General features: G+C 52.4%; 2 protein-coding genes across 2 annotated transcripts in view; one reads left to right on the top strand and one right to left on the bottom strand.

Moving 5' to 3' along the window:
• The window catches only part of ADPRM (ADP-ribose/CDP-alcohol diphosphatase, manganese dependent), a 293,792-nt gene that overhangs the window by 156,962 nt on the left and 110,534 nt on the right, over nt 1–26,296 (bottom strand). The gene's annotated exons all lie outside the window — the stretch shown is intronic.
• On the top strand, nt 11,599–26,071 carry PIRT (phosphoinositide interacting regulator of transient receptor potential channels). Its single transcript, XM_045487391.1, has 2 exons — nt 11,599–12,196; nt 22,825–26,071. The coding sequence occupies exon 2, from the start codon at nt 22,969–22,971 to the stop codon at nt 23,374–23,376; it is 408 nt and encodes a 135-aa protein (XP_045343347.1). The 5' UTR covers nt 11,599–12,196; nt 22,825–22,968; the 3' UTR covers nt 23,377–26,071.

Genomic DNA, 26,296 nt, shown 5'->3' with positions numbered 1-26,296 from the left:
TGTCCACGACTTCTTGAATAAACCACCTTTTGAGAAGCGAAGCCTAGTTTCTCTCTCTCTGCACGTGTGCTATACTTAAGGACTTGTTTCTAATAAATAGAAAGTGGCAGAAATGATGGTGTGCGATTTGTGAGAGTAGGTCATAAGTGGTATCATGGCTTCTCTCTGGGATCACTCATTCTTGGGTGTTGTGTTGGGTCTTGCCATGTTGTGGGGACAGGCAGGGGGCCCTAAGGAGAGGCTCACGTGGAGAGGAACTGAGGCTCCCTGCCAACAACCAGCATTCACCCCCACTGGTCCTTTGGAACTAGGAGTGGAGCCACTTTGGAAGCATACCCTCTAGCCTCAGGCAAGCCTACACATGACTTGTGGACACCTTGCCACAACTTCACTTTGCCCTGGCCAACCTGTTGACCACAACTTCAGGAGTAGCCCTGAACCAGAAATGCCCAGCGAAGCTATTCCCAAATTCTCGACTCACAGAAACCTTGGGTGATAATAACTTTTTATTGTGCTACTCTGCTAAGTTTGGGGATGCTTTGTTACACAGCAATAGATAACTAATACAGAGGGATCCTATGAAACATAGACTTTGGTCAGCCCTGGCAGAGGCTGCTATTTTTCCACCAAAGTCTCCTTCCACCTCTTTGAACACATGGCTAGACTACGTGTCTCATCCTTTCTTGCACTTAAATGTGGCCACGTGATAAGTGCCATCCAATGGAATATAAAAGGAGGTGATATATACCACTTCTTGGGTTGGCCAACAAACCTACATTTGCTCTTCCTACATTTTCTTCTTCCAAACTATTTTCCTTCTAACGGCTCATTGCAGACAATAATGACACAGCCCTGAGAGACAGCACAGCCACAAGATGGGAGGAGCCTGGGGCCCCGAGTACCCATGTAGGAAAAAATTGCCACGACAAGCTAAGTACCTGTCAATTATTATTTTCAGAGCATGAAATAAACTTCTATTACGCTTAGCCACTGAAATTTTAAAATCTTGTTTTTTTCCCAGTCGAGACTGTATTCTACCAAATACAGAAATATTTCTGCCCAAACGCAACTGCGATTGTTACAAAAGAAGAGGGGCTAGTGGGTAGACCCCAGAAGTCTTTGGCACAGGAATAGTCTATAAACAGCTCCCCTAATGGATGAATATATGCAATGTTCACTGGCCTGTGTACCGAAGGAGGTCTGTCTCTGAGGCCGTTTAAGCTACACAGAAGTGGGGGAGGGGGGTGGCACGACTGCCTGATCCCAGAGTCCCTACACCCTCGCCCCCACTATTAGGAACTCCTTGATGGAAACAGAGGGCATCCTGTGTCCTTCAACAAGCCATCTGGAACCAGACATGTCAAAAATATTGTGGGGCAACTCTTGACCTCACTGGACTTGGAGTCCCCTCTCACCAGTTTGAGAGTTTCCACTGGGTTGGAACCCTGGCTTTGAGGTCAATGTCCCAGAAAAGAAAAGAGGGGGGACTGGAGCTTTAGGGGACCACATTTACCTCATTACCACTCCCAGAGGCACCAAATGCTGTAGTTAACTCAGCCTATCTCTACCCCGGCGTGTCCCCGGCCTTCCAAGAATCCTACGATCTGCCTTTGCCTGAACTTACCTCTTCCTCGAGCGTACCTAAGAATATATCCTGCCTTTCCCTCACTAGAACATTGCCACCACTGTATTGTTATCCTGAAACCCACACAGGGCTGCCTAAGGAAGGCCATCTTTCTGATAGTTCCTTCATTCATACATGGAAACTAGCATTTGTTAAGACTCTGTTATGGCTTTATCCCAGCTTACAAGGTCCAGCCAGGTCTGACCCTGCTTGCAATTGCAGTCTCATCATGAGTCACTCTTGAGTCACCCCCGCCCCCCACCCTCTGCTGTCCTACTACCTACCCCTCAAAGGAGTCAGGCTCCTCCAGGCTCTGGATTTTGGCATATGGTGTCCTCTCAGCCTGCAGGTCTGTACTGAAATGTTTCATTGTTGGGAGAGCTTCCTTGATCCCCCATAATAGGTCAGGCTCCTCCATGGCATAGCCTCATGGCTCTTGTACTTCTCCTTTCTAGTCTTTATTACAAGAAGTAACCTATTCAATGCCTACCATTCTTCTAAATGCTTGCAGGGAGCAGGGGCTACACATGTTTCTGGTCTACCATGGAACAGAAGCATCTTGGAGCCCGGAGAAGAGCAGGTAGTGAGGAAGCACTCTTTGAATGAATTCATGTGCTACAGGTAGGAGAAGTGGGGGTGGAATCTTTCACCGCCCGTGCCCTTGAGGAGTTAAACCGACTAGGGGAAAAAGAACACCTGTGGACAAATTAGTGCAATAAAGTGTGACACTGGATGAACTGTTCATCCCTAGACTGGGCTGAAAAAGAAAATTGTATTATAACTAAAGTAATTCAACAATGCCGTCTTCAGGAAGCCTTTCTCATATGCCACTAAAAGGGAAGAGAAATGCCCTTGTTCGTTATAATTATACATTTCCCCCTTCCCCATCCCAAAATATACTTAGAGATAATCGCAGGGGTCTAATGAAGGTGCTTTATTAATTTTTAGTGATAGAACCTGCTTGTACAATTTACCAGCCCTGTTTGTTCCTGGTGGTGGAATCCGTAAGAAATCATGGTGCAGATCCTTATTTGGGGAAAGAATCAGCAAAGAGAGACCTCTACACGGTATTTAGAAAGAACATCATTTTCCTGAGGGAATGAGTTAATAGAATGTTTTGGTTGTGTCGTCTGGTGGCTTGGTGAAGCCTGTCCCTGCCACTGCACCGCAGGACTCCGGAACTCATTTCTTTCCACTGCAAATTACAGAAATGCCCTTTTCAGTGGATTAAACAAGGACATAGATAATCTCACACAAGAAGTCCAGAGGTAAATTGGCTTCAGGCCAATTTCAGTGGAGGATCTGGCCTCCACTCCACTTCTCTGCAAGTCTCTGGGCTCTGCCCGACACCAGGTGTCACTTCTTCCTTGGCCAAACTCCTTCTGTGGTCCCTGCCCGAGCCTCACCCCCATGGCACTTCAGAGACTCACCAAGGTCTAACATCTTTCCGTGGCTAAGGTCCCAGTCCACAGCTTTTTTTTGAAAGAGCTTAACACTGTTCCTTTTGCAAATATAATGCTGTGTTAATCTCAGAGTAGCAGGAATCGAGAGTCACTGTAATATTCCCCTCTATTGATGTGGCCCATTCTCCATGTGATGTGTCCGCTGTCGTTCTTGGCTAGAACCCATCTTGGCTGAGGTTCTTGGGCCCTGCCTATGGAAAAGCCAGGCCGGACTGGTGCACAGATGAGAAGAAAAGGGCATGCCACAGGAATGACACAGTCAAGAAAACAAGCCTTAAGAAGAGAGAAGCTTCCCCCACCAATAACAGCGTTATCCCACCGCCCCACACCCAACAGTGGAAGAGGATTCCCTGAGTTGAGAGGAAGGAAGAGAAGCAGAAAGTGTATTCGTCTGCTCAGGCTACTGTAACAAAGTACCATGACTGGGGGGCTCGAACAACAGAAATTTACTTTCTCACGGCTCTGGAGCCTGGAAGTCTAAGGTTAAGGTGTCGGCAGGAATGGTTTCTTCTGGAAGCGTCTCTCCCTGGCTTGCATATGACTGCCTTCTGTCTGTGCCCTCCCATGGTCTTGTGTCTGTGTGCACGTGTTCCTGGTGTCTCCTCCTCTTCTTCTACTGGGTTAGGGCCCCATGCTTATGACTGCATTTAGCCCTATCTCCAATACAATCACGTCGGAGGTTAGGGCTTCAACATAAGAACTTGGGGTTTGGCGGTGGGGTTGGGAGATGCAATTTAGTCCGTAACATGGGACAAGGGAAGAAAACATAGACACGATTTCCAGAGACAGGGAGCCTGCACCCCACTGCCTGGCCTGAGAACCATACTGATGAAAACCTCAGCTATATTTGGGAGGAAATACAGCAGGCGAGACTGAAGTCCTTTCTCCACATGGAGCTCCAGAAAAGGGGTAGGAGGTGACCAGATGGTGACAAGAGGTGGCTGTTTGTATATCCAGAGAAATATCACCTTGTATGGCTGTGGGCAATTTTTTTTTGCTCCCACCCCTGGGTAATGAGGAAGCAAGAGGGTTTCTGAGGATCCAAGAGTGACACAGAAGTAGAAGTGAGGTCCTCAAACCCATCAAGGCCATGAAGGTAAAACCAGTAGAGGCTTAGCAGCGACCTGCTTAGAAGAAGCATGTGTGGATGGCTTGAAGATCAGATGCTCCTTCTCCAAGCTCCGGCATCCCCCAAACTCAGAACAACCCTCCCCCAAAAGGGGAGAGGAAAACCGGATCGACTGATATTACGTTTCTGTCACTCAAGCACAATGGCGGCTCAAGAGAGAGGTCAAATTGTTATTAAAAAAAATAAATGAAAGGATGATGACAGTTCTGGCTTCCGTGAGTGGACTGAGATCCAAGCCCACACCAGTGGGTCAGGTGCAGGGCACAGACAGCCCTCCATACCCTGCCAGAGAAGGTGCAAGTTAGCCAGGGGGGCAGTGGAAAATCACGGGGGGCCGTTGTCCATCCCTTAAGAACACACACTTCCTCGAAAGAAGGAGAAGACCCGCTACACACTGGAAGAAAAATCTTAGCAAGTCACATATCCAACCAAAGACTTGTATCCAGAACGTATAAAGAAATCTCCAAACTCGACAATGAGAAGCCACACTATCCAATGTAAAACTGGGCAAAGACAGCCACAGCCAACTTCACCCAAGAAGGCGTAAGGATGTCAAGTAAACACGTGAAAAGACATCCAACATCGTGAGGCAGGAGGGGGTGTGAAACAGGGAAGAGATAAGATTACACCCCTGTTTGGCCAAAATAAAAGAAAAAAAAAAAAACCCTGCTAATACCAAGGCCAACGAGCACGCAATGGAGCTCTCATCCACTGGGAATCCAAATGACATAACTACCCTGGAAAACAGCTTAACATTTATAATGTTAATTTTACATGTACCGTATGACCCAGAAGGCTGGCCCCTGGAGAAAGGAAAACGTATGTTAACCCCCAAATCCTAGAAGCTAACGTTTCTAGAAGCTCTACCAGAAACTGTCACACACTGGACACAACTCAAATTCAACTTCAACGGGTGAATGGGTGAAGAAACTGATGTCTCTATCGAAAGTGACACCACTCAGCACTAAAAGGGACGTAGTACTGGTACCTACAGCAACTCAGATGAATCCTGAGGTCATCCCTGCTGGGTGAAAGACGCCGGTCTCAGAAGTTTCCCAACCGTGCGATGCCACTTATATGATGACGCTCTTGAAAAGACAGAACTACAGAGACGAGAAACATTTCAGGGATTGCCAGAGGAAAGAGAGGTGCTATAAAGGGATGGCTTGAGGGAACACCGTGGGGTGAAGGGATCGTTCTTTATCCTGATTACGTAGTGGTTACACAAATCTATACGTCCGTTAAAAGTCATAAAACTACGTCAGAAGGGAAAAAAGTCAATTTCATCGTATAATCTGTCTTTAATGCAGGTATCCTGGGAAGGGTTTAACCTTCTACGTCAGCCCAGCTGTGTTCAGTAAAAGCATTTGAAATCAGAAAAAAAAAAAAAAAAAAAAAACAATTAAGTGGTTCCTGCCTAGAAATCCTGTGCTCTCTCTCAAATGTGGGGTAGGTATCAGTAACACGCATGTGCCCTGTCGGGGTGGAGCTTTGGGGGGCGGCTGGCAGCACCCGGAGGCCTGAGATGGACGGGGACAAAGGTAGGTGGAGCCAGAAGCAGCCAAGGGGGAAGGTACACAGAGGACTGGCCAGCTCAGGAGACCCTCTCTCCAAATATCCTAGAGCGGGGTGACTCCCAAGAGGAGGGCACGGAACAGATCCTTCTGTAGCCTTGGTAGGGTGACCTGTTGATGGTTGTTGGCACCTATTTACCTGTGTGTCTCCTTCCCTGAGAGCAGGGCTGGAATGTTATGTATCTTTGAATCACCAAAATGTCCGGCGTGAGGAAGGAAGGAAGGAAGGAAGGAAGGAAGGAAGGAAGGAAGGAAGGAGACGGGAAGAAAAGAAGGAAGGAAGGGAGGGGAGGCAGGGAGGGGAGGGAGGAAGGGAGGAAGGAAGGAGGAAAGAGTGGGAGGAGGGAAGGAGGGAGGGAGGGAGGAAGGAAGGAGGAAAGAGTGGGAGGAGGGAAGGAGGGAGGAAGGAAGGAGGAAAGAGTGGGAGGAGGGAAGGAGGGAGGGAGAGACAAAAGGGAGGAAGGAAGAAAGGAAAAGAACAAACACGTCCGATTCTTCCTGTGAGGACGTCAGAAGAGGGTCCAGCTCAGGCAGGGAGAGCCTTGAGCAGCATTTACATGCACCCCTCACGGACTTGATCGCGGCCCCATCCCAATCACCCAAGGCACAGGAAGGTGCTGCTATTTTAACGAGACACTGGGACGCGGTATAAATATTAACAGAAGAATTGCTTAAACATATTTCTTTGGGATCACTGCTAGTTCCCAAATTCCATAATACTAGTATTATTAATAGAAGACTTGGTTAAATAACATACTACAATATTTCTGTCGGATTCCTTATATTCACAACTGAGTGCTTGGGGATTCATAAAGGAGGAAGGGAAGGGTTTATGCTTTCCTACGGTCTTTTCCTTCCGTCTCCTGATCAAGGCCACCATCGCAGGCTTTGCCTCTTGAACCAGGATCCCCTCCAGCCTCCCCCACCGCCCCCACTCCCACCCCACCTCCCCCACTCCCACCCCACCTCCCCCTCCAGCCCCTCCACCCCTTTGCCAAAACCTACCTCCCCTCCATCATTCTTTTTCCTGATTCCTACGTGTCCTTCAAAACTCATCCTGGTCATCGCCTCCTTCGAGAAGCCTCTCCCTCCCATCTCAGTTGCCACTCTAGGCCAATCTGTGTTTAAGACGATCGTCCTTCGAATTCTCGAAGAGTTTTTCCTTCTGGATTGCTAGTGTTAGTTTACCTGCCTTTCTTTTGCCACAAAAATTGTACAGTTCGTTGAGATCATCTCTTTATTTATAGTGCCTCGCCTGAGATATGCCCGGCGTGTAACAGGCACCCAATAAATATTTGATGAAGCGATGAATGCATGAATCTTTTTAATCATTCAAAAACTAACAAGTCTTAATCCTTTGACATTTTGCAATTGTGGTGACTATTTTTTGTGAGATTGCATTTATCAGCAAACCTCGTGAAGTCGACTTCTCCATCTGCAGATCCAGTGTAATTTACACACCACCCGAAGATTGCTGCGGGCCAAGGAGGGCCACGGAACAATGGAAGTGAACTTCAAATGGTAACACTACCTCGCAGGCGCCACGAGATGGCAGCCGCAGCCCAGGAGCAGGCGGCTTCTGGCCTCTGACCGTGCCCTCACCCAGGAGGTCGGGTCTTTGGCCAGCGGCGGCCGTGGTCCCCCTCCCAGCACCTGCACAGCTCCTCCCCAGGGACTCAGGCTTCGTGGAGGGTCCGATGTCCCTGAGTCACCCCCCAGAAGATGTCCCTTCCTCCTGGCTCCACTCTCACTGGCTCCTGTAAACTCTACAAGCCCCTTCAGGGGGCTCTTCAGGCCCCCACCCCTCCAGCCCCCACCTCACATTATAAAATTCCCTTTGCAGCGGGCGCTCCTGAATCCCCCCTCACAGGACCTGGCCTGGCTGCTCCATTAATTTGTAAGGGACCAAGAAAGGGGGTATAATAGCTCCTTGGGTGTCCCCCCCTCCGCCGCCACCCAAGGAAAGGAGGACATCTTGAGAACTGTCACGGACAAGAAGAAAGACGGATAGGTATAGACAAGGAAAAAGAGGGCCAGAAGAGACAAGAAGAGGAGCTGAGACGACGGTGGCTGGAGGAGAAGGCCTTAGTCACAGCCCTAGGCTCTGTGCAGATGCCTGAGCCAGCCAGAGGGACCGGGAGGGAGACGCCTTCAAGAGGACCGGGAGAGATGTGGGGCCATGGAACCCCATCTCGTTGGCTATGGTGCCCCCATGGAGCACAGGGGGTTCCTCTCTCCCACACCCACAGACCTGCCTTCCCTTTTACGTCCTCTATGTCCGTATCTGTCTTCTTTGTTCTTCCCTCGGGTACAGTCTGGGTCAGAAGCATCACTGGGGTGCTAATATCCTATTAGCATATTCTCCAAAAGCGATGGTGTTTGGGTTTTTATCTTTTTTTTTTTTTAAGATAGCGAGCTGCCATGATGGTTATGAAATCATAACAAAAAGGCATGGAAGCGGGGCGCCTTGGTGGCTCAGTCGGTTAAACATCCGACTTCGCTCAGGTCATGATCTCACGGTTCATGGGTTCGAGCCCCGCGTCGGGCTCTGTGTTGACCGCTCAGAGCCTGGAGCCTGCTTCAGATTCTGTGTCTCCCTCTCTCCCTGCCCCTCCCCTGCTCACGCTCTGTCTCTCTCTCTCTCAAAAAATAAATAAACCTTAAAAAAAATTTTAAAAAAAGGCATGGAAGCAAATAGTGTAAAAGACAGGGTGTCAACACAGACACCCCCTCATTCGTCTTGCAGCCCCGCAGCCAATGATACGCCCCTCCCTGCTTCCCTCCCCACATTAGGATCCAGCTCCCCATCTGGAGGGGCCCTGGCAGGAGCCACTCAGGGCCCCATGGCAGCTCCTAAGGGCTCAGAGACCTGCGGCCCGCCTGGGAGTCCCTATTAGGGAATCCCCATGACACAATGGGGGACGCAGGGAGCGGAGGATGGAAATGATCGCTGCACCCGGGGTCACCAGTCGCAGTGACCCATCCTACCGGCACGACCGAGGACTGAGAAGCACATACCCAACGCGGACCTGCCTGTGTCACGGGGCTGCCATGAGGACCCCATGAGGCAAAAGGCCTCCATACGTTGTCAGTGTTCCCTCGGCCATTTGTCCCACACTGACCGGGTGCCTCTTCCAGGCCAAGGCACCGTCCTGGGACCCCAGGCTACAGTGAACTGGAGATAAAGCCCTTGCAGAATGGAGGGAAATGCGTCACGGCATCACGGAGGAGGCAGCCAGCCGAATCCAGAAGGCGGGGAGTTGGCGAAGTCAGACAGCCTGGCATCTTCGGGAACCGAACGGTGTGGGCAAGAACAGGGAGTGGCTGCCACAGAGGAAACGAAACTCGGGAGGCATCGCCAGAAGGGCTGGCGCTGGCCAGGATCCCGCTTTCTGGACACCTGCCCATCAAAAGGTGGTTTGGAGACAACCAGGGGCGTGTGAATGTGGATTGAGCGTTACCATTAAGTAGAGTGCTTACGTTTCACACGTGACGATGATGGCAGCTGTCAGCTGTAAAAAGAGCAAGGAAGGGAGGAAGGAAGTCCTCACCTGTTAAGAGATACACATCTCTACTTGCAGGGATTAACTACAGGACAAAGGTCTGGATTTGCTTATAACACTAAAAAAAATGTAGGAGGGAGTTAAGCGGAACAGAAAAAGCGTTGATAATTGAGGCTGGACAGTGGATATATGAGGGTTCATTAGAGAACTGTTTTCTCCATTTTGGGGTATGCTAAACTTTCCTTATTTTTTAAATCTTTATTCATTTATTTTGAGAGAGAGAGAGAGAGAGAGAGAGAGCAGAAAAGGGACAGAGAGACAGGGAGACAGAGAATCTCAAGCAGGCTCCGCACCATCCGCCCAGAACCTGACACAGGGCTTGAATGTACGAACCACGAGATCATGACCTGAGCTGAAGCCAAGAGTCAGACACTCAACCGACTGAGCCACCCGGGCACCCCTCCACAGTTTTCTTTATTTAAAAACGTGCGCCAACAAATTTTGGAGGACTGTGGCAGGACGGATGATCATCAAGAACAGAAGAAAGGCTGCGGATGCCCAGAGGAGATGTGGACCCAAGGAGAGGGGCTTGGGGAAGTTAGAGAAGAGGTGAGACCAGATCGGGTCCAAGTGGGCAGAAGGGACATTCCAGGCAAGGAGAGCCCATGTGTATGGGCACAGAGGCTCCGGATGCTTCTATTCAGGTGACTGGATGATCCTGCTTTGCTTGGAACTGGCCTGGTTTAGCACTGGAAGTCCCCGTGCTGTGTCCCAGAGACCTGGGTGGCTGGTCGCCCCACCAACCCCACCCTGGAGCATTGAGCTAGCCGGGCAACAGGGAGCAGAGCTGAGGCGGAGCGGCTGGGAGCTTCGAGATGCAGGATAAGAGGGCTGAGGGCCATCACCCAGGCAACGCCAGGCCAGCTTTCTGCCCCTTGCGTAGCACAAAGTTACAGCATCCCTTTCTGCGGGGATGGCTGGCGTCCACTGCCCGGGGACCGAGCCGGCTTCTCACGCCTCCTCGTCTGTCCCTCCGGCGATGAGGCTGCAGACAGCACGACTTCGACCCTGGACACTGTCTCCTGGACCCCAATCCCCCTTAATCTGCATACGTGCTTCTATGTGCACATACATGCACACGAGTGCACAGACCTACGTGCATGTCGTATACGTGCACAGATGACATTACATAGCTTTGTTCATTAAGCACTTGCTATGTGCATTTGCTTATTCAGTCCTCACATAAACCCCCTGGGGTAGTCATGAGCACATCTACTTAACGAGTGAAGGAATCAAGGCTCAGAGAAGTTGAGTGACTTGTCCAAAGTCAAATATAAGGACAGCAACATACCTCACATGCCTACGTCAGAGGGCTCTGTGGGGCAAGCGGTGAATTATTACACATACAAAGCATGTATCCTGGCGTCTGATGTAGACAAAAGTGCTTGTGCCACGACCATGTGACGCCACCTTCCCACACCCTGTGGACAGTGGAGGAAGCACAGGAGTCTGGACTCGGGGGAAGAAAATGAATGATTATTTGCGTTGCGGAATAATTCGCCCCCGTGTGTCTTCACAGGAGAAACGGATCTTACACAGATTTGAGCGTAGAGGCGAGAGGCAGCAACAGAAGGGCATCTCCCAAAGCCTTCCGGTCAAGTTCCCAGGGACACTCACCCCCTGAGAAGACACCACACGGCTCTCACGGTCTCTTGCCGTGTATTACACGGCCCGCCCGGCCATCTGTCTGGGGTCTTTCCAGTCTGGAAATTTCCTGTTCGTGTCAGGTGTGCAGAAATCAAGATGGCAGACATGGAAAAATTCCCACGCCTGCCTCGGTCTTGTGTTTGCCAGCTCACTCCTGGGGGAGCCTCTACGGGGGAGCATGGGGGAAGCCCCCCAGTGTACTGGGGCCAGTGGCAAGGACCCTCCCCTACCCTGAGCCGCACAGCCAGTACGAAGCAATGGCTGCTCCCATCCTCCAGTTAGTGGAGAAGGGCAGGGCCAGTCTGGCGCTCGGGGTCTCGGGCAATTTTGTCGGCTTCTGGGTGCCCTTCAGCACCTTGAGGGTGGCCAAGCCAACCCTTCGTAAGCAGCTTCTATAAGCCCAACTGCAGAGGTAGGAACACCGCCCCACCATTGCAAAGGCTGCCATCGTCTTCTTTCCATCACTAACACGAAAAGCCACAGGGGCATAACCGGTTCAGAGATGCCTGGGCCTGGGGTGGGTCCCATATGTCATCAACATATGGCACCCACCCACAGGCACTGGGCGGGGGGGGGGGGGTGGGTTGGTTCCCAGAGGCGTCCCTGCCACCTTGGAACCGAGGACATTAAATAAGCATACACCTGCCCTCTCTGACTTCCAGAACAAACAGAGCTCCCAGATCTCATTGTCACGGCCTGCCCCGTAGAGCGCGTGCAGAGCCTCTGAGCCCACCCTCTGGTAGCCCCATTACCATCTCCTCCACCACCATCACGCAGTCCACCGACCCAGAAACTCCAGCTCTCCCGATTCCCGAGAAGCAGCCCTGCCCAGAGACCAACCGAAGGCACATCTCTTCCAAAACTTGAAGACAGACCGCACAGAAGCTTCATTAATTTTGCACAAGATTCGTCTAATAGTGGCTGAGCAGAGAGGAGACAAAGCCACCGGACGTTGCCTGTGCCAGCAGCCCGCCAAGGGTTAACCCATTAGCCCATATCCTGGTGAGCTCATCCCCACTGGAGCCTGCTCAGTGGCTGGGATTCACTGCTCACCAGCTCCTGGAGGGGGCCGGGGAGGCTTTCTCCAGGGCTGGGATGAACAACTTGAACAGAAACTCATTGCCGGGTGCCTCCCCCACCGTGCAAGCTGCCTCTGATTCCCAGGTTCACCGTCCTCTCCTGGGACCCTGAGGACAGTAAGTAAGGAGGGGACTGGTCCCCTCTGCCCTTCCGTTTCCCCGGAGAAACGAGATGATTTTTCACTGTGCTTTAGAGCGTGTTCAGTCTTGGAACTGGAATTGGGAAGGCCGATGTGAATGAGGGGTAAAGGAGATGGGGGCCGTGCCTGGGGACGGGGGTGGGGGGGAAGCGGCCACCGGCAGGCTGGGGGGACCGCCCAGGGAGAGTGGTGGCAGGAGAGGAGGGGGCGCCCTGCTATGCACCTGGGAGAGCAGAAGCTGTTGTGCAGACAGCTAGATGTACAGCATCCAGCCTTTACCCCTGGCCGCTGGGAGGGGCGGGGAGGGCCGGGCGGGGACCTCAGTCTCAAACCTGGGCAGAGGCGGGAACAAAATCGCCAGACGGCCAAGCGCCAGGCTGCCCTCAGCTCCCAGAGTGCATGGGCGGGACCTCACGCCCAGAATGTCCCCCTGTGCATCCCATATATCAGACCTCGGCGTCTGCCCGTCCCTCCCTGCCGCAGGTGCGGCAGGCGCCAAGGGCGGGTGCCAGGGAGACAAGGTGCAGCAAGCTGGCCGGGGCGGGCTTCGTCTCAAAAGGCGAAACCCGGACAGGAACGTGCGGGGTGAACGTGTGCCATGGGGACCAATCCTCCCCGTGAAAGGAGACGTTATCACCTGAGCTATTTTTTTTTCCACCTCGTTACTGGGCAGGGTCTGGACGCTGGCCCGGTGACATGAAGAGGGAGGTGAATGGCACTGTCTGGGTGGAGTATGGCCTTTGGGGAACTTCCCTTCCCAGAAGTGCTGTGAGCAGGTGACAGATGGGTGGCCGAGCCGTGGGGACAGCGGCAGTGCGTTCAGAAACGTTTGCTGTAGCCTCTATGTTATCAGCCCAGGTGCCGGGCCCCGCTCACCTCATCAGAAGGGGGTCACTGGTGGGGACTCCGCCGGAGAGAGAGAGCACGACCCTCCGTGTCTCAGGAATGTCACAGACAGACCCACGCTTGGGTCTTTCTCAGGAATAACCGATCGTGTTATTTCCGCCACTTGTATTTTGTGGCCTGCCCTCCCCCTCTTCTCCCACCGGGTGACCCTGCTCTCTGGCCCCAGCGTCCATCAAGGTGGGGGGGGGCCCTCTCTCCGAGCTCTGCTTTCCGTCCTTATGCTTCCCAGAATAACCCCAGCTCCTGCCAGGGGAGGGACAGACAACTCCAGGCCCAAGCACAGCGGGGTCCCTGAGGAGGGTTCCGAGACCGCTTAGCGGGATGCCCAGCCCAGATCCAATTTCTCATAAACAACAAAAGAAACTTTTGGTGTCTGTCTCACGTGGGATAACGCACATTCTTATACCCCCCCCCAAAAAAAAGCACTTGTTTTTTTTATCTGAAATTCAGATTTACTGGCACCCATTTGATTGGCGAAATCTAGCAACGTGATACTATGGACCGAGTTCTCGCACATTCAGAGAAGGGCGCGGCCAGCGAAGGGCCGAGGCGAGGATGTGCGGGAAGGCGCTGGTGGGAAGCCAGGAATGGGGGCAGCGAAGACGGGAGACGGGGAAAGACAGGGCTCCCATCTCTGAGAAAGCATGGTCCAGGGTGTGGGGCCAGGCGGTTCCGGACCTTAGTTTCCCTATCTGTAAAATGGGAGGGATTAGGATAGTGCTGCCCCCCCGAGAGCCAGGAGGCAAAGGGACCAGGCGTTTTAGCTCCATCTGAGTGACAGTGGTGGGGACTCTGTGTCCTCTCCGGCCGCTCCAGCCCCTGCTCAGGGGCCCCGGCTCCAGCCCCTGGCCTCCTCGATGGCTCTACCCAGCACCGCCAGGCCTTACCCGGCACCCAGTGCAGCCACCACTGGACTTCAGTGTGCTGCCTGGGCCCCATTCCCAGTGTCCTCCCCACTCACCGTTCCCTCGGTTTGGAAAGAACATTGAAACTGTCCCCAGGCGGAGCAGGATAGGCTCGAACTCAGGCCCTGGAGCCACCCAGACTCCCAAACTCCCCTTCTGACCCTGGCTCGCTACTCACCGCTGAGTAACTTTGGGCAAGCCACTTAACCTCTCTGATGCTTAGCTTCCTCGCCATTGACAGATGCCAGTCCATTAGAAGCCGGGGGTGGGGGCGTGGGCAGCATGCCCGCCTGGCCCCTCACAGCCGCCTCAGCGCCCCCCCGCTTTGCCAATCCCACCCTACCAGCCCCGCTCAGGTCAGGGGGTGTCGTTGACAACAATCGGGTGGAAGAAACAGGACTGGGCACTTGATGCTGGCCAGTTCTCACCTTCCCCGCCCCCACGGTCCCAACCGGAGACGGGAAAGCAAGCAAATTCGCAGGGTGAGCTCCACTTGCCCGCAAAACCCTCTCCTCCTTCTCCTGCCAAAGCTCCCCTGCTTTTTGAATCATTTAACTTAACAAGCGTCTGCTGTGTCCCCAGACTCAGCAAAGCACCGAGCACTGAGCGAACCTGCTGGAGAGCGTAGGGAGTTGAGAAAGCCCCAGCCCCAGCCCCTCAAGGGATCTGGGAGGGGACGGAACTGTCTCAGTCCCAAAGAAGGTACAGACACTGTCTGCTCACCTCCAGGGCACTAATTCACTCACTTCACTTCCAACCTCCATTCCCTACGTTTCAGACGCTCAGGGAATCTGCTGGATGACAAGTATTTGGTCCTTATTATCCGGGACACTCGCTGCCGCTCACCAGCTCGCATAATACACACACACACACACACACAGCACCAGACCATTTGCACGTTGGCGGATGAATAGGTGACCTCATGAGAAAAAGCCCAAATCTTCCAGCCAGCTCTCTCCCCTCTCGCTGGAGACATCTCTTCACCTCATTTGTCAGAGACACCACTGAGCGAGCAGCTATGCGCAGAAGAGTGAGGGAACGCGCACGCCCTGAGCTCCTCTGCAGGGAGGGAGACTGGCTTCCTAGAATCTAGCAGAGGACAGCACATGGGAGTTGTCGCAAAGCATTGTGGTGTTGGCGAGCACTGCATAGCAACCTGGGGGATACGAGGTCAACAGCCCCACGTGGAAATGACACATGTAGACGGGGTCTCCAAATAAGTGCACCATCACGAGCACGTGGTCAATGAGCAGACCAGCTCTAACAAGATTAAGGGATGGTCCTGTGGGGCCCTCCCTCCTGGAGAAGATCATTGAGGCCACTGGACCCAGTCTTTGCTCCATCCAGGGCCCCCTGGCTCACTGCAAGTCTGTTTCCCCTCAAGGGATGGTATCTTTCCAGAAACAAGGTGGACAAACTCTTAGCTCTCTCTCTCATCTGCATTTTCTGTCCCAATTCCTAATTTCTCCAAGAAGCACCTTCTCTACCTTTCTGGATTTCCTCTTCATCAATATCAATTATACAGTCTTTCCTGTAAGAGCCAAGTGACTCCCTCACCTTCCAGATCTCCCTATAACATCTCCACCCTATTCTGGGGTCATTTTGCCTCTGCCCACACCTCTCATTTTCCTGGGTAACATGTTTCACCCTATCTATCTATCTCTCTATCCATCCATCCATCCATCCATCCATCCATCCATCCACCTTATCTATCTATCCATCTATCCATCCATCTATCTATCCATCCATCCACCTTATCTATCCATCCATCCATCCATCCACCTTATCTATCTATCTATCTATCTATCCATCCATCCATCCATCTTATCTATCTATCCATCTATCCATCTATCTATCCATCCATCCACCTTATCTATCCATCCATCCATCCATCCATTTTATCTATCTATCTATCTATCTATCTATCTATCTATCATCTATCTATCTATCCACCCATCCATCCATCTATCTTTCTATTTAGAGAGCACATGAGTGGGGGTGGGGTAGAGAGACAGAGAAAGAGAGACAGAGAGAGAATCCCAAGTAGGCTCCACATCCAGCCCAGCACAGAGCCAGACATGGGGCTCCAAGTCACAACTCTGAGATCATGACCTGAGCCGAAATCAAGAGTCGGCCGCTCAACCAACGGAGCCAACCAGGCACCCGCTTCTTTTTTGCTCACTCCCATTTGCTGGATCCCCACATTCCATCATTCGGCCTCAACCCTAATCAACATTCTGCCATTCTCGGTTCAGCTGTATTTCCACCTACTCCCTACCATGACCCATCAATTATTTTTAGGGTTTTAATTGTCCTTTTATCTGTGGGGTGCAATTTACACACACGGAAACGCACAGGTCTTAGTGTCCTACATGGGCAAATGGGCTCCCCCCGCCACGAAACTCACACCGACACCACGCACAGAACATTTCCGTTTGCCCCAGGGAAATCCATTAGTTCCTTCCTGCAATTAATTCCCTTCCCTACAATGACTGTTTTGAGTTTGTCGCCTTCAATTTGTTCTTAGAAGCTTCCAGAATGCCCTATAAATGGAAATATACAACATATGTCCTCCTTCATAAATCTGATTTCTTTCACCCGGCATGTCTATGAGACTCATCCATGCCGCATGTGTCTCAAAAGTTTTGTTCCTTTTCCTTGTTCGTTCCTTTTTATTGCCTGGTATTCCGCCGTATGGATCCGTGCTTTGCTGTCGGGTTGTTTCTGGTTGGGGTGCTGTGGGCGAAGGTCCTGTATGAATATTCTTACACAAGTCATTTGTAGGCATAGGCTTTCATGTCTTTTGGACAAATAATTAGCTGGGGGTGGAACTTCTAGGAGGAATAAGGTAGGTGTGCGTTTAACTTCATAAGAAGCTCCCAAGCCTGTTTTCCAAAGTGCACCTGCCATGTTATGTCCCCGACATCAGCATACAAGAGAGCTCTGATTGCTCCCCGGTTCACCATTTTAAATACTAACCATTCGAGTGAGCGTGTGGCTGTATCTCCTGGTGGTTTTAATTTGCATGTCCCTGTTGAGTATCAGCATCGAGCACTTTTTCATGGGGTTCTTGTCCATCTGTTTACCTCCCTTTGTAATGGTATGTCTAAATATTTTGCCCATTTTATTTTTTTTTTAAATATTTTTTAATGTTTATTCATTTTTGAGAGAGAGACAGAGCTTGAGTGGGGGAGGGGCAGAGCGAGGGGGAGACACAGAGTCGGAAGCAGGCTCCAGGCTCTGAGCTGTCAGCACAGAGCGGGACGCAGGGATCGAACTTGAACCATGAGGTCAAGACCAGAGCTGAACTCGGACGCTTAACCGACTGAGCCACCCAGGGGCCCCTCTTCTTAGTGGCTTTTAATGAACAGGAGTTTTCAGTCACGATGAGGTCTTACTTGGTTAAGATTTCGTTCTTGGTTATTGCCTGCTCTGCCCTGAGGACGCTCGCCTGCCTCCAGATCACAACGGTATTCTCCTCTGTTTCCTCCTAGAATTTTTCCAGTTTTAGCTTTTATGTTCATGTTCTGCCCGTGATCTGTCTCAGATTAATTTTTTTGTTGATGCGGTGGGGTGGGGTCGAGTTTCATTTTTTTCCCTTTGGAACATCAGTTGGTCCACACTGCTTGTCCAAAGGACTTTCTCTTCCCAGTCGAATTGCTCCTGTTGTCAAAAGGCATTTGTCCTTGGTTATCGTCTAGCTTGCCGGGTCAGTTGCTAGAGACCGTGGCCTGACTTCCTAAACGTCAGACTTACAGATACCAGGTTGGCTTCCTGGGCTGATTCCTGCAGACTGTGGGTCAGAGTTCTGACTTTATATGTGGTCTGGTCACTGTCTATATGTATATTCAGACTCCCATTATCATAAGACTTTGCAAACATACACAAAAGTAGAGAGGTAGTATTATAATGAACTTCTAGATAGCCACCACCCAGATTTAATAATATTGAGCATTTTGTCACATTGCATCCAGAGTTTAACGTTTTTGTGTGAATCACAGCATCACAGCATTTCTCCCCTGTATGATGTTTCAAGACGCATCTCCGTATCTTGAAGACATTTGCTTTTGGGGGCGCCCTGGGTGGCTCAGTGGGTTGAGTGTCCAACTTTGGTTCAGGTCATGTTCTCGCAGTTCACAAGTTCGAGCCCCGTGTCAGGCTCTGTGAGGACAACTCGGAGCCTAGATACTGCTCTGGATTCTGTCTCTCTCTGTCTCTCTGCCCCTCACCCACTCACGCTGTCTCTCTCTCTCTCAGAAATAAATAAACATTAAAAAAAATTTAAGACATTTGCTTTTGTGTCCACAATAGCGTTACCAAATACAAATTTTTATTTTTTAATTGTTTTAATTTTTATGTTTATTATTTTTGCGACGGAGAGAGTGCAAGTGGGGGAGGGGCAGAGAGAGGGGGACCGAGGATCCGAAGCGGGTTCTGTGCTGACAGCAGCAAGCCCGATGCGGGGCTCGAACTCACGAACTGCAAGATCATGACCTGAACAGAAGTCAGATACTCAAGCAACTGAGCCACCCAGGCGCCCTGCAAATACAAATTCTTAATTCTTAGTGTCATCTAACCCAATCCAAATTCAAACTTCCTTAAAATTATCCCCAAATGTCTTTATATAATGGGTCTGTTCTAGTCAGAATCCAAAAAGGGGAACATGTTGCCCTTAGTTACGCCTTTTAATTATCTCTGTTTAAACATTTTATTGCTATTTAATGTGCACACAGAAAACTAGTCATATCATGAATATACAGCACAGACACACCCACGTAACCCGCGGTAGCCAGACCGAGAATCAGAACATGACAGCACCCCAGAGGTTTCCATTGTGTCCCCCACCCACTACCCCCACCAAAGGGAACCACCATCCCTAACTGCAAATAGCACAGATTTTGAATTTTATGTAAATGAAATCTCCTGTTACGTAAATGGGGTTTTATGTACACGGAGGTGTGTCTGGCTTCTCTCGGTCAGTGTTGTGTTTGGAGATAAGTGCATGTTCCTTCGTGCTTGGGCTTGTCAGCTCGTGATTCTTTCCTTCTCGCGGCTGTGTGGTCCCAATCCAGGGAGCCATCTTGGCGCCAGCCTGCAGCCTGCCCAACCCCAATTGTGTGACTAAGTCTGCCTCCTGACGCTCCAAACATGGTCTCCAGGTTAGAGGGACCCATCCTCCCTTCTCAGATGGCTACTCTGAGGGCTGAGCCCCACATTCAAATCTCTGGTGAGTCCAGAAGCCCCGGCATCTCCGGCCTTCCTTCCACTGTCTCCTCTGCCAGCCCAACTTTGGGGCCTCAGTCCTTGTCCACCTCTGAGATGTCAAGGACATTAAAGGTGGGTGTGTTCGTTTTGGGTGGGGGGTTGCTGCACTAAATGACCACAGACGCAGTCACTTAAAACAACGAAAGTTTATTCTCTCGTGGTTCGGGAGGTCAGAGTACAAAATCAAGGTGACGTCGCAGCTGGTTCCTTCCGGAGGTTCTGAGGGAGAAGCCATGCCATGCCTCTCTCCTCGCTTCTGGCCACTGCTGCAATCCTCGGCTGTCCTTGGCCTGTGGAAGCATCACTTCGGCCTCTGCCTCTGTCTTCAGGAAGGCTTCCCTCTGTATGTCAAATTTTCCTCTCCTTCCACTTAGAAGGACGTGGTCATTGGACTGGTCTCTTTGAGAATGATCTCCTCTGCAGACCCTTGCCTTAATTACACGTGCAAAGACCTTTTATCCCAATAAGGTCACATTCTGAGGTTCTGGGTGGACAATTCAACCCACTGCAGGGAGGGAGGGACCCCCAGCATCCAGAGGCAGCACGCTTTGGGCTGGATCTTCACCGCCAAGCGGTGGAAATGACTACCCAGAGAGAAAATCCTACTGGGGACGTCAATACATCCACATAAGAAACCAGGCTGCACTAACCGGCACAAAGTCCCCTCGCTAGGACCTCATAACACGCTCTGTGATGCCCCTCCTTACCCCCAGCCCGTAGGGGAAAAGATCACTTTACAAACAGCTGTGTGGCTTATGCAAAGAGACCACAGGACCCAAGGGGAAGGGAACACCTGGGCGCCTTTACTTACAAAAGCACATCCGCCATATTCTTCAAAGTCGTTGGACGCAGAGATCCAAATAGCCTCTCCCTAGATGAGCGTACATGAACGTGAATATCTATATTCTGAAGGCAAGGCAATTTTACAGCTCTTATTTCCTCCGTGGCAAAGGGGAGGGGTCTATGACCGCTTGTGGTAGGAAGGGGGAGCATTATGGTTCGGGGACGGGGACGTGGGGGACAACACCAGGTCCAGTGGTTCAGGCCTGAGCTGCTGCAGGGGTGAGGGAGGATGGGAGGTGAGGGATTAAGTTTGAGATGAGCACCGGGAGGGAAGCGTTGGAGGAGAAACCATTCACTCAGTGACGCTGCTGTTCGTGGAAGAGCCTTGATAAAGAGGAAGCAGCAGTTCCAGAGTGTTCCAAGCTCTGGACACCATCTCCTTTATCCCAAGTTGCCTTTCCTTTCTCTCTCTTTTTTTTTTTAAAGTTTATATTTATTTATTTTGAGAGAGAGATGGAGAGCAATCGGGGGGAAGGACAGAGAGACAGAGAGAGAGAGAGAGGGAGGGAGAATCCCAAGCAGGGTCTGCACTGCCAGCACAGAGTCCGATGCAGGACTTGAACCCCTGAACCGTGAGATCATGACCCGAACCAAAATCAAGAGTCGGATGCTTAACCAACCGACTGAGCCAACCAGGGACCCCTATCCCAAGCTACCTTGCACCCAGGGGCCAATACCATGATTTCCAGACACGCGCCCCTCTCCGTATTTGGGTCTGACTCACCCTATTTGGTGGGGGGAGCCCACTGTGACTGGGATGAACTGCCCACCTTCCCCAACACACCTTTTGCTGTTGGAAACTGCTCTCTGGTGCCCCACTCACACAGAGTAAACCTGATTTGAGTGGGGCCTGATCCAACAAGACACAGAAGAAGAGGTCGGAGGAAGAGTCTCGGGCCACCTGGAGGAGGGAAAGGGCGGGAGCCGAGGACCAAAGACAGTGGATCCAAGGAGGGAGGAGAGCAGGGGCTGGAGAGAGCGCTGCTTGGAGAAAGTCACCCCAGGCAGGCAGGGGCCCTGCAGAGAACAGATGGAGAGTCTGTGGCTCTGGGGACCTGGGAGGACAGAGTGGCCAGCACGGTCCTAGAGCTCAGCTCTGCCTGGACTTCACGCAGGGAGGCTCCAGGCTCTGCCAGGAAGAACGGAGACAAGCGGTGTCATAAAGAAACGCAGATTTAGGGGCGCCTGGGTGGCGCAGTCGGTTAAGCATCTGACTCTTGGTTTTGGCTCAGGTCATGATCTCACGGGTCATGAGATCCAGCCCCACCCCTGCACTGACAGGGCGGAGCCTGCTCAGGATTCTCTCTCTCTCTCCCTCTCTCTCTCTCAAAATAAAATAAATAAACATTACAAAAAAGTGGTGGATTTATGCTCAGGATCATCGGGGGGGGGGGGGGGGGGAGGGAGGAAGGAAGCAGAAAGGAAGTTGTCCTTTGACTTGCTCGCTCCCCGATGGGGATGTCGCATCTCTAGGGCACGAACCCTGCACCAGACCCTCTGGAGGCAAGTCAAGGACAGGAATCCGGGCGGTGACGGTGACTCAGTGAAGACCTCCCCTCCCCGCCCCCCGGTTCTCCCAGCCTCCCCTTCCTCCCACACACAAAAAGTACCTAAAATACCAGGAAAAGTATCTAAATCCAGCCATTCATATCTTAGTGCCTTATTGCAAATACATAGGCATTGGCACTCGAACTTGATTAAGTTTTTTTTTTTTTTCTTTTTCGAACAAAAGGTTTTTTTTTTCTTTTTTTTTTTTTTTTCAACGTTTATTTATTTTTGGGACAGAGAGAGACAGAGTATGAACGGGGGAGGGGCAGAGAGAGAGGGAGACACAGAATCGGAAACAGGCTCCAGGCTCTGAGCCATCAGCCCAGAGCCTGACGCGGGGCTCAAACTCACAGACCGCGAGATCGTGACCTGGCTGAAGTCGGACGCTCAACCGACTGCGCCACCCAGGCGCCCCACGAACGAAAGGTTTTAATGCTGCGTTCAAGGCCCCTGAGCTAGCACAGCTCTGGTGGAAAGCTTTGGCAGGTAAGTGGTGCCTCTCGGAAGCTCCAGAACTGCTCTGCACAGGTGACCAGCCAGGGGAGGAGAGGGCTCTGGTGACCGAGAGGTACACACACGGGTTCGGGATGCGAAATCCAAACAGGTGGTGGGATCGACTCCACTCCTTTACCCGCTAAAGAATGGGAAGGTAGGAATCTGATTTGATGTAACTCATGAGGAGGGTGGGGAAAGGGGGCACTTAGATATCAGAAAGGTCACGCTCTGAGCCCGGGGCATGACTGTCCTGTGCTGAAAAAGCACATAAAATCCTGGGCTGTGCTGTTCTCCAGTCCATACACAGTCTGGTGTTTTAAGAGCAAGAGAGGGGTGCCTGCGAGGCTCAGTCGGTTAAGCGTCCGACTTCGGCTCAGGTCACGATCTCGGCAGTTTGTGGGTTCGAGCCCCGCGTCAGGCTCTGTGCTGACAGCTAAGAGCCTGGAGCCTGCTTCGGATTCTGTGTCTCCCTCTCTCTGCCCCACCCACCATTTGTGCTTTGTCTCTCTCTCTCTCAAAAACAGATAAACGTTAAAAAATTCTTTAAAAAAAAAAGGAAAAAAAAAAAGAGTAAGACAAAAAGCATGCCAGGGAGTGGTTTCTTATTTATGTGGATCTCGTCTGACTTTCTTTTTGGCTTTAGCACAAAGCCAGGCATCGCCCTCCGCTGAGAGCCAGGCTGCAGACGGATGCTGAGAACAGGAAGGGCGTGTGAGGACCGCTTTGGCTTCACCCCTGCTTCTAACTGTTGCGGGTACCGGGTGCCCAGTCCCGAGGAGCCGTGACAATGGAGGCTCTCCCCAGGGCCCTGGAGGTCGAGGAGAAGTCTCCGGAATCCAAGGACCTGCTGCCCAGCCAGACCGCCAGCTCCCTGTGCATCAGCTCCAGAAGTGAGTCTGTCTGGACCGCCACCCCCAGGAGTAACTGGGAAATCTACCGTAAACCCATCGTCATCATGTCGGTGGGGGGCGCCATCCTGCTCTTCGGCGTGGTCATCACCTGCCTGGCCTACACCCTGCACCTGGGCAACAACAGCCTTAAGGTCCTTAAGATGATAGGGCCCGCCTTCCTGTCGCTGGGACTCATGATGCTGGTGTGCGGGCTGGTGTGGGTGCCCATCATCAAAAAGAAACAGAAGCAGAGACAGAAGTCCGTTTTCTTCCAGAGCCTCAAGTCCTTCTTCCTGAATCGCTGATGGCGGCCAACAGCTCTGTTCTCCCTGTCGCCCCGCCCCCTCCGCTGGGGAGGAGATCTGACAAGGACATCAACATCCCCATCTTCTTGGGGGTGGGGCTAGCCATAAAGCAGACCAGCGAAGCCTCTTCCTGGCCCTGCGGGGAAGAGCTCAGGGCTCCGAGTGCAGCTGGAGGAGGCTGCTGGCTGTGTCTCATTTAGGCTCTCTGTAACTGCCCTGCCTCCCCTTAGACGCTGGCCGCAGGCATCCCCTTTCAAGGCTCACTCCCTGCTCCTGCATCCAGGTACCAGCCATCTAACTCTCTCCGCAGAGCGCTATGCATGTTGGGAAATTCCTCCGGCCAGGCTGTGCCCCAAGGAGAGCCTCCTGTTTCTGCATCTGAGTGCCTGAGCTGGATTCGCCCATTTGCACCCGAACTGACTGGTAGAGGTCCCTCACAGAAGAGCCAGAAGACTGGTCTGGCTCCCTGTGTTCACCAGCCCCAGCTCTCTCTGTGGGCAAGATACTGATCGGCATTTCAAAAGACGAGACGAGTCACATGTATAAAACACGGCGAAGAGCGAACAGTAAGGGTGGCCAGGGAGAAACGCTTTGGAAGAAGGCGCGTCCCCCCTCCCCCGACCCCAGAAAAGGCGCTGGGAGTCAGCCAGCTGAGGAAATTTAACTCCGGGTTATAGAGTTTTTTTTACATCAGAGGCCGTGTGGGCTGGACTGGGGGTGCCACAGTTTGACCTTCTAGCTCCCCTGTGAACTTGACAATTAGCCAAGCAAAAGTGCATGTTGCCCTGACTCCCCCTTCCCCCTGTCTGTCTACCCGGCCCCACCCCCAATTCTAGAACAGCAAGACAGAGACCGCAGAGGGATTCTGTAAGATTGTTCTGTCCTTCACCTCCATCGAGGACCAAAGATCATGCGCCGCACCTGAACGGTCTGTGGGTTTCCAGAGAGAGAGGATTTGCTTTAGAAAAATCCCAATGTCTGGTCTCCCTGCCTATAGCCACCGAAGGAGCGAACATTTACTGGGCACCCTTCTCTGGGGCCAGGCCCTGGGATGGGAACCGGCCAGACAACTTCATTCCAAAGCGAGACATATGGCCAGGCCGAGGTGCGGCTGCAACACCCGTGCTGGGCGCGCTATGGGGGAAACGTGGCAGGTGCAGGAACACAGAGGGGGCATCTCACCCAGACGGGGGAGAGGACGGAGGGATTGCGGGACTGTGCCACTGGAATGGAGGACAACAGGAAAGATAAGAGCTAGCAAAGGGGGCGGGGGGCGGCAATTTGGGGGGCAAAAGTCCAGGTGGGGGAAGGGGGAGGGGAGGGAGCTTAACGAAATTAGGCAACTGCACGGCAACTTCCTGCCTCTTGGCCTGCTTCCCACCTGCTTCCCATCTGCCTTAGTGCAGCCTCTCCAGGGGCCACAATGAGGCCACAGACTGGAAGGAGGTTTCCAGGGGGTCCACCAAGCAGAGAGCACCCGTGAGGTAAGCGCTCCCCAAATCTGGGGCTTAGGGTGAGCAGAGGCTCTTAGGTGACAGACCAGGAGGCTGCCCTGGGCCGGGCCAGAGGTCCAGTGGAGAGCACGGATAACGAGGTGTGAAGGGAGGGCAGCCTCTCTAGGGTTTCTGGGCCCCGCTCCCCTGTCACCGTGGCAACCCCCCCCCCCCCCCCAACAAGCCTCCAGTATTTCCATCCTCTGTGGTAGTTCCAGATGCAGAGTCAGAACCTCACCTAGTTCCTTCTGCATCATGGGAAACTCCATGGAGGCAGGTACCTGTCCCAGGGGGCCACCCCTGCCCCACCCACCTGAGAAGCCAGAACTTGGGGGGACTGTGGCCTTTGGGGCTTCACCCAAAACGACCATGTGTCTCATTCGGACAGCATAGCCAGGTCCTCTAGCTGAACTGTCCCCTGCATGAGGCGGTCAAGTCCCGTCTGGGGTGTGCTGCAAGTGCTTTGTCCTTAACTGTCGTTCTAGTGCCTCGAGTGACAGGGCTTACAGACCATCTACCCGCCTTTCTCTGGCCTGAATGCAGATTCCGCAGCGGCCCTATACTATCACTCTCGCCTCTCCTGATGCTTTCTTACGTGAGAGTAAACAGGACGGGCTCTCAGCTCGCTCACTGGGGATCCACACTCCCTGTGTCTCCCCACGTCCGCCCCAAAGCTCGTGGTCTGGGCGCAGCTGTGGTAGAGAGGCCCATGCGGAGGCTACTGTTGTGTACGTCTTGCTGGGAGTCTGGGGGCGGCCATGACTCTAGGAAGTATCCAAGATCTGGACTCACCTGGAAGTTTCCAGCAATGCTTGCCCACGCGCCCTGCCCCTTAAGCTAGCATCTCAGCAAGAATAATGAGGAAACATCCCCCGAGCATCACTCATCACCACTGGGATCCCCGCCCATGGGCGTGGACCAGGGAACATGCCAGCATCACGCTGAGGGGCTTTTGCCAAAGGCCATCGCCGCATGGGATGCTGGGGCGTCTGCGCAGCTGGTCTGGAATGTGGCCCAGGCCAGGCGCCGCATTTCTGGGGGAAAGCATCTCCACCGAGACTCTTCCGGTGCCCGTGGATCGGAGGACGGGACCGGCATCCACGTGTCTCTGCTCCGCGGACTGTACCCTTCCACCCACAGCTGTTCTGTTTGGGAGATTTTGATTTAATCTGAGTCCTTAAAGGAACTGACGTAATGTTGAATCGTGCGCTCTTTCTCGGTGTCCCCTGCGTTTTCATTCTGCCCCACCCGGAGTCCCAAGACTGTCCCCACGGGTCCTCGCCGCCCGCCCCCCCGCCCCCCGCCAGGAGCTGATAGCCCCTCTCTGAGATGCTGAGGTCGCAGACAGAGCGAACGCCCCTGACTCTTTCTTTCCCCACAAGCCCAGCACTGAGACCAAAAAGAGAGATGGGAAAAGAACCTTCCGG

Source organism: Leopardus geoffroyi, chromosome E1 (genome assembly GCF_018350155.1).
Source record: "Leopardus geoffroyi isolate Oge1 chromosome E1, O.geoffroyi_Oge1_pat1.0, whole genome shotgun sequence".
Lineage (NCBI taxonomy): Eukaryota > Metazoa > Chordata > Mammalia > Carnivora > Felidae > Leopardus > Leopardus geoffroyi.
This window is presented reverse-complemented; position numbering and strand designations above follow the sequence as displayed.